The sequence below is a fragment of the Caloenas nicobarica genome, chromosome 2 (genome assembly GCF_036013445.1).
Source record: "Caloenas nicobarica isolate bCalNic1 chromosome 2, bCalNic1.hap1, whole genome shotgun sequence".
NCBI classification, from domain to species: domain Eukaryota; kingdom Metazoa; phylum Chordata; class Aves; order Columbiformes; family Columbidae; genus Caloenas; species Caloenas nicobarica.
Window position 1 is genome coordinate 76,962,706 of NC_088246.1, and position 13,446 is coordinate 76,976,151.

Sequence of the window (13,446 nt, forward strand, 5' to 3'; positions counted from 1 at the left end):
TTTCAGTTTTAACTTTTAAAACAAATTTAAAATTAATTTTAATATTATTTTTGTGAACACCAAATAGATTATTTAAATCCAAGTATAGACTAAGTTGCCTGCCTGCAGTATGAACATTCTGATTGTAACGAAAGTAGAAAAGACTAGTGAGATCATTTCTGAAGTATCTACATTTTACAGGAGAGTAAACTGTAGCAGTAACTTATCTTCATGTGCCTAGGGTAGTGAGTATAAAGTATGACCTTACCAGCCATATGCTAAAAAAGTCTGCAAAATGTGTGAAAGCATCTTTCATAGCATATCAATTTCTGTATAAAAAGCAAACTTGTCCTGAAGGTCCCGTGAAAACTGCTGATTTTAAGAAAGGCAGAAGTAATAATTTTTCCCCAATTCTTGCAGCAGGTTAGAGCCTCCAAATACAATTTTAAAAGGGTCAGAAGAAATACTGATAGGAATTCGACAAAAGCCAAAAGAAATGATGCCAATAGGTTTGTAGCTGGCAAGATGCAAGGAGGGAAGGGGAGAAATAGGCATTAGAAACATTAGCAGGAACAATTCCCAAGGCCAGTAAATATCAGGGGGCCCCAAAGCAGTCAAAAGCAGAGTGAAGAGATTTAGAGTCAAGGCATTCAAAGGGTCTACTTAGTTTCACCAGAAGACAGTCTCACATTTCAAGGTTTCTTCTTCAGTACAGCTAAGCTTTTCAATGGGAGGCCTTGACCCCAGGGATCACTAACTGAAGAAAACAAATGTGTTTTCAAATGAATGTGTTGGCACTGTCAGAACTGACTGTACACAAGATTAAATGATATTTATTTTCACTTTCCCGAATACCATGTTGAATTTTAGAGAGACAGACAGACAGACAGACAGAGACGTTTCCAAATAAGACATGAGAATCTGAGCATCAGATTTTCTATGTCAGATGGGATTCAACAGCAGAATTCCTGTTAACTGATCTGGCTAAGCCTCCTTCCAAAATGTCAACCTGAGGCTTTCTTGCCTTCAGCACTCTTAATGATGGTGGCGGGAGGGGACACGTGTCGTCAGTCCATTTCAGTTCTCTTGTTGCTTTTCCTCGCTTTCTCGTGATGGATTGGATTTTGGTCTGACATTTTGGAATTGCACACATGTGATTCTCTGACTGAAACCAACCAAAGTCTGCCTGCCTTTGATAAGGAACAGAAATAAAATCAGAATTTAAAAAAATGAAAGTGATTCTGGGTACCCATTCTGAGATGCTCTAAAAAGGAAACTTTGATTGCAGGAAGCGGGTGCCACAACTCTTCATAGAGGATTTTACTCACTGTTCATCTGCATATTCCTTAAAACAAAGGTACTTCAAAACTAATTTTGTACTTCTACCTACATCATGCCTGATGCTTCACATCTTTCCTGGGTTCCACAGGAGCCAAGTAGGGACTGTGTTAAATGCAAGGCAAGATTGGAGCAGTTGAAGAGAGAGACGGAGCACAAGGGAAGGTGGCCCACGACAGACCAGATGTTTTCCGAAAAACATCAGATGCCTACAGAGTTTATACACAGCACTATTTCAAGGCAACATTCTACTCTGTATTTGAACCTATCTCTATGCACATGTATGGACCCACTAGCAATTGCATGAGCATTCCTGAGGGACCTGTGCTTATGCACTGCCCGAAAATGGAGACGCATATGGGAAGCTGAATTTAAAATCCAGAAATTTTGTTCCCAAAAGGAGACCAATAAGGACAAAGAGGAGACCATGGGCACTGCTCTTTCAGCAGAAAAAAGTCTGAGCACATGAATAAGGTGGAACTACAGCAAGGGCTTCAGAATAGCTACGTACTACCCTTGAATTTTGAGGAGTGAATATGTACTTGTTATTAAGAGCTATGACAAAGAAGGAAAGTGGGTCTCACAAAGCACAGACTTGTTGGGTCAAGTGTCCTTTTCCTGTTTGGCAAGTCCTTTTGTCTCTGGGTTGTCCTTATCATCCTGACACCTTACCAAAGCACAGAATGACAGACAGCTCTTAATGACTTCCTAGCATTTGATTCTGATACACAGGCCCAGCCCTTTTTTTGCATAACACGAAAGTCTCCATTCGCCTCTGAATTTCCACTTTAGAAGCTATGTCCACGTCCACATGTGCAGCTCCCTACTCCCACTCTGCAATCCGTGTCAAGACAAATGAGCTCTCGTCACAGCTTGCTTGAATCAAGCAGCTGAAGCCAGCGCTTCTGAACAGACAGACTGACAGTCGGTGCTGCATCAGCAGCTGGCAGGGCTGGTATCACCCTCCCCAGGAGAGGAAAACATCCTCTCCTGGGCACACCCACATCGCACAATTTAGGCTATTGTTCCCTGTGTCCAGAAACCAGGCTCAGTCCTGTACCTTCTCTGAGCATCGCCACCATCCTGCCTGACTTGAAAATAATGTGTTGCGTTTTTTTCTTTTTTTTTCTTTTTCTTTCCTAGAATGCTCATCAGGGTATTTGAGCACAGGGGTTAGTGGTTTGGTCCTGCCAGCAGTGTGTGCTAGTTGAGCACCCTCAGTAGACTTCACTGAGGCATTCCTGAGAGTAGAGATTTGTTCTGCAACTGAGCATTTACTGAGTGGGACTCTGCAAAGCACCTGAGAAAACAAAGCACACATGCACTCCTAAAACTGGCATTTTGTGGTACACACCGTTGCAAAAATCTAAGCTGAACAGGAGATACTCACTGGATAGAGTTGAAACATTGTCATGGAGACACAGAAGGAGGTACTTTAGAAATCAAGCCTATTAGTGCCCACCTTCCTCTGCTCTCCCGTCTTGCAGCTGGAGGAGAGGTGACCACATACCCCTTTGGGACCAGTTGGTTTACACTTTGTTTTGTTTCCCATAAGGTGATGTCTCACCCCCTGAAGCATCCCTTCTCCCATTCAGAGAGGGTGGCTGAAGCAGAGAAGTGTCTCTGTGACAAAACAAACCCACTCCTCCTGGGCAGTGCTGCCTGTTCCCAGGTAGCTGGCTGTGAAAGGGCCAACAAACAGGCTAATTTGAGCTCTAAAAGCTGCCAGCAGGAGCGCAATTAAGCCGTTTTCACAGACTGCTGGCCAAATGCAGCAATTTATTGGCTGAGTGATTGGATTATTCATTTGCAAAGCTAAAAGAGAGCATTTTCTTACCACTTCAGTTGGCCTGTAGTACTTGTGATTGACTGTCACATGAATCTTGCCAGTCTCTTTGCAGCGTCCTACTTCATTTTCATTCTTCCCTTCCCACCTGTAAAGAAGATAAACATTTAATCAACCCATAATTACTTTAGTGCTCTGATCTTACCAACATTTGGCCTGCTTTCATTTACTTGAGGCTGGTGTCAATTCTCCCTGCAGGACAGTATAAACTCATTAGCTATAGGAACAAAGGCAGAGTTCAGACTTGAACAGAGCAACAATGGCTTTTGAAGTCTCTTTGTTTTGGTTTTTGATTCAGTGTAAGGTCTAAAATACAGGACTTCCAAATTAAACACATAATGCTAGGGGAAAAGAAAATGTCCTGATTTCAGAATGCAAATAAATATGACAGTGAGGCTTTTCAATTGTGGATTGATTCAAAGTTGTTTTTAAAAAATATTTTTAATTCTTGTATTTTGGCCAATAGTTTTAGCAACTCTTTAATCTGTTAGTTTTATGGATGTGAAGCTCTGTTTGAATAGCATTAAGCTGCATAATTTAATTTGTACTTAACTAGGAAAAGCCAAACAAAACCATTTCTTGAGTTTTCAGTCCTAGCTCGACATGGCACTTCGCATGCATATACTGTAAACAGTACTTACTACCTGTGAGCTGAAAGCCAGTTACTTTGTCCAAATTTGTTTCATATGTGTTGAACAGCTTGCAATTTGCTGTAACTTATATGATCTGGTTGCGCCGTGAACAATTTTGTTAGCAATTGTCCTGGTCTGAAATTTTGGGAGCAGCAGAAGAGGAACGGTTTGGTGGGGGATGAACTCTGCCTTTGGAGAGGCCAGTCTGCAGCCTGGAAGCCTCAGGATGATGCTCCCTCTCAAAACAAATGTTTTGGGTGACATATGTAGGAACGTACATTGGTGCACCAAACCTAATCCAATTGAATGTACAAAATCTAAAGTTACGATTGAAACTTGTTGCTTTCCTGCTTTCTGCCTCAAAGTATATACCATGGGGCTCTGAACCCGCTTGGCATAAAAGTGTGGTGATGAAATTCTTTACTTTTTTGTATTTGAATAAAATCTATAGAATTTAAACCAGCACTGGGGTTTAGACTATTTAGCCTTAGTCACCAGCAATGAAAAAGAAGCGCCCTTTGCCTCCCACTTACTAATTGTACTGCCATCTCTTGGGATTTTGTCACAGATATGATTTCTTCTTGCTCTCCCCTGTCCCCAATGAAGTCCCTCAAAGAATTTAATTCTTTGACAATCTCAGCCTTCATTTTTGAGTTTCTAGCCCTGAGGGCTAAGGAAGAAAGTCTGAAAATGTGACCTCTGTGTACTCATGAAGGTTAAAACACCGAAAGGCAGAAGGAAATACCAAATATGCATTATTACTAGGTTTTAAATCCCACGACTTTTCAAGAACAACTCATGACTTTTGGATGACTAGCAAAGCCTGTAGGATGCTTGATACCGGGAACACTTCACACTGAAATAATTTCCAACAGATAATAGCCACGGTGAAGTCAGCTGTTAATAGTCATGCCATGATGCTAAAGGTGATTTATAATTTAAATTTTCTTTCTTTCTTTTTTACAGTTGCTCTGTTTGAAGCCTGAACTGCAAAGTTTTGATTCAGAAGCCAAAACTAACATTAGTCCCTCCCTTTAAAGGGCAGAGGGTAAAAATGTGCAGGACTCAAATGAGCTTAATAGAAAACTAACCGTCACCAGTAAAACAACAGGAAGCGTTTAGATCAGGAGACGTCAGTTGCTGTTGGAGGTCACTGAGCAGAGAACCCCATTTAACACCCAACAGGCTCCAGAAGGCTTGGCCGAACCAGTAAAGACTCACTTAATATTGCTATCAAAGTTGTGTAACAATAGAAATCACTTAAGAAATCTCCACCCGTTTTGTTCAGCACAGGAATGTGAAAAGTTCACAAGGAAAAAAAGAGTACTTCTCATTGTGAACAAAGTAGCATTTGATAGCTGCATTTTTAATTACTCCTGGCACCTAGTGCTCACAGCTGGGGACATCACACTGCTGATAAAACGGATTGCGCGGAGGCCAGCCTGACAGCAGGAGCAAGACATCTATTTTGCTAACCAACTCCTCCTCCCCTCTTCCTCTAACTACAAGGAAAAAAAAAACACCACCACACACACACAACACCAAAACCCTCCTTAATTTGTGGTAAAATTGCAGTCAGAATTGTTAACTGGCAAATGTAAAACCAGGTTATCCTGAAACAGGAGTGTGGTGGAAGAGGTGCAGGGAAGCCTCAGGTTGCTGTGATTTTAGATAGCTCCAGCCAGCAGGACTGCCCAGGTTTCTGCTCCTTAGGGAAGATGCCCAAGTAGGGAAGAAAACAGCCCTGTGTAATTTGGGAGAAACACAAAAGATCCCTGGCTAAAACCAGTTTGGCTAATCAGGGTTGGACTACATGTACAAAGGATGGGCAATGGATCCCCCCGACCCCCGGCTGGTGCCAAAGCCCAGCACTTCCAGGCAGGCACCTGCTGACCTAGTGTAGACTTTTCATAAAATGCTGGTCCTAGAGCCTGCAGGCAATGAGCCTCTACAGCAAGGGTGTCAAACTCCTTTTCACCGGGAGCCACATCAGCCTCGCGGTTGCCTTCAAAGGGCCGAATGTAATTTTAGGACTGCATAAATGTACATACTCCTACATTTATGCAGTCCTAAAATTACATTCGGCCCTTTGAAGGCAACCGCGAGGCTGATGTGGCTCCCGGTGAAAAGGAGTTTGACACCCCTGCTCTACAGTGAGACCATTGCTTGCCCCACACTGGGGAGCTTCCTCCTCTCACTGAAGCAAAGGATGGGTTTGCTCTCATGGCTGACAGCATCAGCCATATGCCGGAATGCTCTGCGCCCAGAGAAGGATGTGCGAGACCACACGTCTGCTACTGGCGAAGGGAGTTTGATGCCCTCTGCATCCACGCTTCCCTGTCAAGTGCCTCAGTGTTGGAGATGGGGGCTTTGGCATTGCTTAGGACAGCAGTCATTGTCAGCTCTGCTGGATATTACTACTATTATTGACCACAGAAATTTCCATAAAACTAAATTAATCACATCTCAAATGCATGTGCAAATTTACTTGTTTAAAAGGTTCTTCACCTCAATGGCTTTTACATTCTGGATTTACGGAGGATTTGATTGCAGTTAATTTAAGGCTAATTCCGTATCTGCAGATCACTAACTGTTATAACACTTATTATCAGCAGTGATGAATGCTTCTTTTCCTCATCAATTCTGGAGATTCCAATTATTTTTCATTTCTTGTAAGTATTGAGTAAGACAGCAAGCAGCTTCAAGCTGTAAGGTCCCCACCTGGTGGGGTGTGAGGTGGGCAGGGAAGGACACAGGAAAACCAGGATAATCGAGGGGGAGGAGTGGGAATAGCACTGCAATGGACCAAATGGTCCAAATGGCTGTAACTGAGAAGCAAACAAGGCAAAGTACATATATTTTTGAGGTGGTGAAGAAATCAACTAAAACAGAAACCTTTCATAAAATTTCAGATAAACTGAACAAGTATATGCATTTCATCTCCTTGCTTGATCTTTACATAGAAACAGAATAGATAGCATTTAAAAAAATATTAAAAACCACTAGTAGCTACAGCTGCTCAGTCTCTTTACGGAAAATTTATCACATATACCTTTTGAATCAAATATATGCCAATAGAAAATATTTTCACATTTGAAAATGAACAATTAATGGGAAATAAAATTTTAGGAAAATTTTGCTCTTCTTCCACAGCTAATACAAGATACCATTTGTGGAGACTTACGGGACTTGTGGCTAGACACATATTGAAGCCAAAGCACTTCATTCTGCCCTAGCACTTTATAAACAGTAAAACTGACACCATATAACAGATCATTAATGTCTTTTGCAAGTAATCTTTTGTAGCGAAACTTTAAATATAACTCTTCATATGTGCCTCTGTCACCAACTCAACCACCAACCTTGGCAGCAGCTCTGATGCATCAAAGCAATCAAGAATATAGGGATTGCTCAACCACGATCTCAGGCTTAAATCTAAAGAACAAATATGCTACCATAGAGGGATGTACTTAGAAATTTTTTCAAATGCTCTGATGAATCAGCTCTTCATGGTTTGTTCAGTAAAGGAACATAATTAGAACATTGCTAGTGTTGTTATTATATTCTGAGCATTGTCAAGCTCAAGCTTCAAAAATCTAAACTGTGATGCTGCACATTATGAGACTTTAAAAATGAACATATGCTAGGCTCCCTATTTTTTTTCAGTTTATTTAAAATCTTTTGAAGCTCTATACCTTTACTTCAAATTCTGAAAGTTGGTGTTGAGAAGAAAATGTGTTCTCAAAGAATATTAATGCTTCTGTGAAAATCAAAACATTCTGGAAAGCATAGTTTTAGTTTCAAGTAAGTTCCATTACTGTCAACCTGAAACAAGACTATGTTAATAATATCTAAGAAAGATGTTTTGACATTTTCAGAATATAATTTTTTTATTTTATTTCTTTTTCTTTCAGACTGGCTTTAAAAATTCTTTTGAAGTTATTATTTCTTTTAAAGGAGGACAGAAGAGAAACAAAGCAGTCTAGATGACCTGAAATAAGATATTTTTCCAAATTGCATTTGTGAGAACAATTTTAATTTCATTTTTCATTTCATTTAGGGGGGGGGAATTGAGGAATTTCCCATGAAACACCACATTTAATTCTCACCCAGTCTTCATACAGGAGAAACTCTTATACCTCTTTATGATGTATGAAATTAGATAATTAAATTGTTACAGTCTTCAAGCCTTAATTTGAGTTCTAAAACAGTTATTAGGTCTGCCTACAGATAAAACCTTATATCAATAAGAAAGTAACAAAAGCCTGCTCAGCTGGAAGAGTTAATTCTCCATCTGAGGTGGGTTAAATGCCCCTCTAAAACACATACTCTACAGTAAGAGTGGTGATGAAGTTGTTGCAGTCCTAAGTGAGGACTCGTGCTTGTGTGGGCTCACCCAGGCCAGCATTCTTCACTGAACTGACTGAGTTCCTTTCAACCATCATTCTTCAAAATGCCTCCAATTTCTATGTGATATTTGATTCCCTTCCTCTTCATCTGAAAGCTTCTGATTTTCTGAGCCGTTAAATACAACAAACAGCACCAGCCAGCCAGCAATTTTTGGTGAGCAAAAACCAGATCTGGAAACAGCAGCTGTTTTGATGATGACTTTTGATGGCTCCTCTTCCACGTCCCCACAACACTATTACTAACATATTGTTGGCTTTCCATTCTTACAGCAATCCTTCAAATTTCATGTTTTCTGTAACCCAACCTTTCATTATAAGGTAAAATAAAAAAAAAAAGAAGCCACAAACCCCCTTCTCTCTCAGTTCAATCTCAGTTCAACCTTCACTGTCACTGAAGAGGCCACTGTTCCACTTCTGCTAGTACTTCACCTCATTAGACCTTATAGCTTATCTGCAAACTTCATCTTTTTAGGGTGATCTTTTATAAGACCAACTGGAATATTAGTTAATATAAAATTCGTATGTAGAGCCAAATGACTAGAGTAAAATATTCATTTTTACTGAACTAATTCTGATCCTGGAAGAAGTGAATACTATTTCTGTAACAAATGGGCATGTATTTTTATATGAATAAAAAACACAATAAATTTTTCCACTGCTTGAAAAGTTTCTCCTCTCCTCTCCTCTCCCCTCCTCTTCTCTCCTCCTCCCTTCCCTTCCCTTCCCTTCCTTTCCCTTCCCTTCCCTTCCCTTCCCTTCCCTTCCCTTTCTCCTCCTTCTCCTTCTCCTTTATTTTCCTTTTCTTTCCACATTTGCAGACAGCAGTCTTTGTAGCACTCTGCAAATAACTCTCAGTGCTTGTCGTGGTTTCAGGCTATCTTGCAATCCTGTTCTAATTTAATAAGATTAATGACAGAAAATTAGTCAAGACAAGCATTTGCCTGTTTCATTTACCCTGCTGTAGTTCAACTTATAGGAGGGAAGTGTTTCCCCCAAGTACTACTTAATTAGTAATAAGTAGAAAGGAAAGTAAAAGAAAAAAAGGGTAATTCTTATAGGGGGAAAATATTTGTAGCTCTGAGGCTTTCCTGTTTGTACAAAGGACTGAATTTGAATGATTCAGAGGACTATATAAATATAATTTGAAATTTCTCCCCTTAAAAAGAAATGTTAGAAGAAAAAACCCACACAAGGCAGAAAAACCCCTGTGTGCACTTTACAATCAATTTCAGAGAATCATTCTTATTGCAGCTGTACATTTCATTAAGCACAAACATATAATAAAGTTTCTCTCTTATTTTGGCTAGAAGACACAGTCCTAACATGTGCTAATGACTGGAGATGACAGAGGATTGTGTTATCTTTTTGGAAAGACTTTTTAGGCTATCCTGGATTTTCAGCTGTATAAGTTAATGTGAATTGTTAGGAAGATAAAAAACTAAAAAAAAAATTCTTTTTAGTTGGTTGATGGGGTGGCCAGTATTGTTTTTCTTCTTATTCTCTACTGCAATATCAAGATGTGACAGCTAAGATTTCGTTACATTTGCAACTTTTCCTGCTAAAGCACAAAGTAGGGATGGTTAAGAATCCTTACTCATGTGCCCTGTGTTCTCAGATGCACTATGAGTTGTGCCAACTTCTTGCCATGACATCTTTCGTGGTCATTTACTCCATTCCATCAATTTTGAAAGGTGCATTGTACAGCAATGCTGGACATTGTACAGCAGTGGAAAGGGCTGCTGGAATTTTCCCAGACAAGTTTTTGAGATTGCAAAATTTCATAACCTGCAAGCCTGCAAAAAAACTCCCAAACAACTCAACCGAACTTTGAGGAAGGGAGATAGGAAGAAAGCAGCTGTCCTCACAGGAACTCATTTAGCAATTGCACTCTGGTGTGTTGGTTCTTAGGTGCCTCATAAATTGTAAAGGAACAGATCAATGGGACTCGCCAGTGGTGTCCCACAATATTAAAAGGGAGGATTTTGCTGCCAGGCTACTCCCTAAAGAAGAAATATTCAAACTGGAGGAGGTGGGAGTAGAAAGCCCTTGAGGGTTTCAAAGAATGTGAGAGGTTACCAACAGCCTGGCCAAGAAGCCAGTGAGAGTAAGAAGAGAACGTGTGTGCCGCAAAAGCATGGGCTAGGCCGACACCTAGAAAAATTATGGAGGTTCTTAAGAAAACTTTACAAATCCTGAAAAACATTTTACATCAAGTGCAATTTGGAAGATGAACGACGGCTATGGGATGAGTAGTGGGTCTGTTGTGACACTACTCTCACCCTGGGAGCAGGGGGAATGAATGGCTGATTTATTTGGCTAAACTCTATCTAAAAAGATCAGAATTACGTCACCACCAAAATGATCAGAAGCACAATTATCATTAACACCTAGAGTGTCCCTTCATTCCCCATATGTACAGCTCTTTATATATCAGCTGTAAATGGCTTAAGGGGTTAATAACTTATTCACTGTGAAGAAAAATTTCAGAAGGGCCATGGGGATTAGCAGCCCAAGCTCCATTTGTAAAGCAATTTACATTCCTCAAAATCCATGTCACTAGATGTCATGTGGACTCTTATACAATTTTTGAGAATTATTTTTATTGATTAGTAAAAAACCCCACAACTATGCCTTTGTACACACAAAATACCTGTCCTACCTCATCACTTGGAGTAATACTGTTGAGTTTCCCTGAAAGAGAAACTTGTGACTGATTCATTCCAAACACTGACTGCAGTAATCACCAATTTGAATGATATGAAGTCCACCGCATGGAGCCATACGTGAGCAAAAATTAAACAAATGGGACACAAAATTTTGTGTTAGGACCAACTACATCTAAAGTTAGCCTTTAATATTCTCTCTGTAACAGAAGCTGTTCATAAAAGTACTTTGACTTTTATTTGTGTAATTGTTCTTTTTTTTAGGCTTAATTTGTTTTCTGAAAAATACCTGCTGGTTTGTCAGTCTTGGCAAATGCTGAGACTTCTTAGGCCACACCAAAGCAGGGAATTTAATTTTAAACTAATGGATAAATCTATTGACATCAAAAGAATCTGTAAATAAAGACATTCAGCTAGGTACTGACCTATATGTTTCATTTGCTGATTTTAGGTTATAAAAATTAAAAAAAAGAAAATGTTCACTAAACGCCAAACATTCATTCTTGCTTTTGCAAACAGCACTAGACAGGGACAAAGCAGTTCACAAAATCACAAGAATTCTTACTTAAATAGAGCAACTGAATCCACAGCATATTTGTATCAATACTCATTAGGGAGAATTAGCTTATAAAGACAAGAAATAAAAGTATAGAAAAAGAGGGTGAAAAAAAGAAAGGCAAAGCAATTAGTAGAGCTCCTACCACTTCCCCTTTACCCTATCAAACCTCACTACTGTTAAGGCATATGGGACAATGTGTGATCATACAGAGACATCTCACTATAAAGAGATGCTAAAAATACGGAAAGAAACTTATTCCCAAAACTGAGGTTTTGGTTTAGAAATTCTATTTACAGAGTCTCTCTCTCCTCCATCAGATTTTTTTCTGGAAGTTGATGCCAAAAATTGAAACCAGACTAAAAACTCATTGAGGAGAAAATGTTATTACCTCCCCAGCCACCCACTGGCTGTTCAAATAATATGGTATATATCTGTGCACTTCTGCATATTTATTGAATTTGTCAAGTTTTTGTTCCCAAGTAAAACTTATTGGCCCTGTCAAAAGTTCACCAGCTGCACAAGTGACTTTGATGGCCTGAGGAACAGCCCTGGCGCTAGCGTCATGGAAGAGCCTGTGGCTTTCCTCTCCCTTTTCCAGCTGAGATCGGTATGTTGATGCATGGGGCCCAGAGAAGATACAGAAGGAGGGAAATTGAAAAAATAATAAACAATAAAAATATAAATTACGGAAAGAGCTCACCAAGCCATCCTGGTTTTATTATATGGCCTTGAGAAGGAATTTTGTATTTTCAATCAAACTATGTGGAATATGCATTGTAAAGATTCTACACCCACTGCTCAACATTTTTATGGCTTGGTAGGAGAAGAGCTGATAGGAATGTAGAGTGGGTTGCTACATAATCCTTGCAGTGTGGCTGATGGGCTGTCGCACAGAAAGAACAGGGTTGGCAGGTGTTGCCTCTTGAGATCACGGAGGATGGGAGCAGGACTGTGGGGATATTCTGGATCCAGGGGCGCAAAATAGAGAGTTGGGCAGAAAACCCCTTTTTGAGCAAGGTGATGAACAGCACCCTGGTACTAACGTCATTGGAGTGGCTTCTGTCCCCCAAGGTGAGGAGTGAAAGGGAGAACAGAGAATGAAGACTTGGAATATAAAATCAAGGTGTACCCACTTACATTTTTTTTTAATGATTTAAAGGGCAACACTAGACTTATCCGTTGTGGCAGTCATTCATGCCCAGAAGATCGTGCGTTACAAAATTAGAAAATGAGGAGGAGAAAAGAAGGATGTAGAGAAACGATGCTCTGTAACACAGCAAACGAAACAGGCTAGAAATGTTCAACCCACGGCTGCTATCTCATGTTCGTACTTACACAATGGTTTTCCCAATGTGCTTAAACGACTTCTCCACAAATTCACGGACACTATGGACCTCCCCAGTGGCTATGACAAAGTCCTCGGGCTCATCTGTTTGCAGCATCAGCCACATGGCCTGCAGAAAGACAAACAAAGTCAGATTCAGTACACGTGTACATGATATTATGTTACTGCATTTTTGATTTGGAGATAACTACACATACCTCAAGCTGGGGAAATTAGCACTTTCCTAACATGGTGGCTGTTAGCCAGTTCAGTGCAACTCTGAAAAGAGTTAAATTATTTCTTATTATAGAAAAAGATGCTGTATTTGATTTTCAATTTGTTTCACAGCAGGGATTTCTGCAGGGGAGACTTTAATATGTTTACTTTTGAACACTGAGACTTGGTTTAGTGCTCAAGAGCATGGATTCACTTGTTTAAAGCACTGCATGAATTGACATAGATATGGGGAAAAGAACAAAATTTTGTAATATTTCAGTCCAAAGTGCTGTTGTCTGTCTGTTATAAAACAATGTCAAACAGATTGAATCATGAAAACATGCGTCCTTTTAGCTCTTTCTTCTGCCATGTTTGTTTTCGTTGAGATTTTAATTAAGAGTAAGTAATTAAAAAGGTAACTAAGAATAGCCAACTGTGTATTTAACCAAATTAATCTGGTTTTCCTGCTGAATGTGTGCT

The 13,446-nt window shown here is 39.8% G+C and overlaps 1 protein-coding gene across 1 annotated transcript in view; it reads right to left on the bottom strand.

Annotated features, from left to right (window-relative positions):
• Positions 1-13,446, bottom strand: part of GMDS (GDP-mannose 4,6-dehydratase) — a 422,070-nt gene that overhangs the window by 68,965 nt on the left and 339,659 nt on the right. Inside the window, exons 8-9 of the mRNA XM_065629846.1 lie at positions 12,762-12,880; positions 3,155-3,251 (exon numbers count right to left, since the gene is read on the bottom strand). Of these exons, the coding sequence (XP_065485918.1) occupies positions 3,155-3,251; positions 12,762-12,880 (216 nt within the window). The remainder of the gene's footprint in view (positions 1-3,154; positions 3,252-12,761; positions 12,881-13,446) is intronic.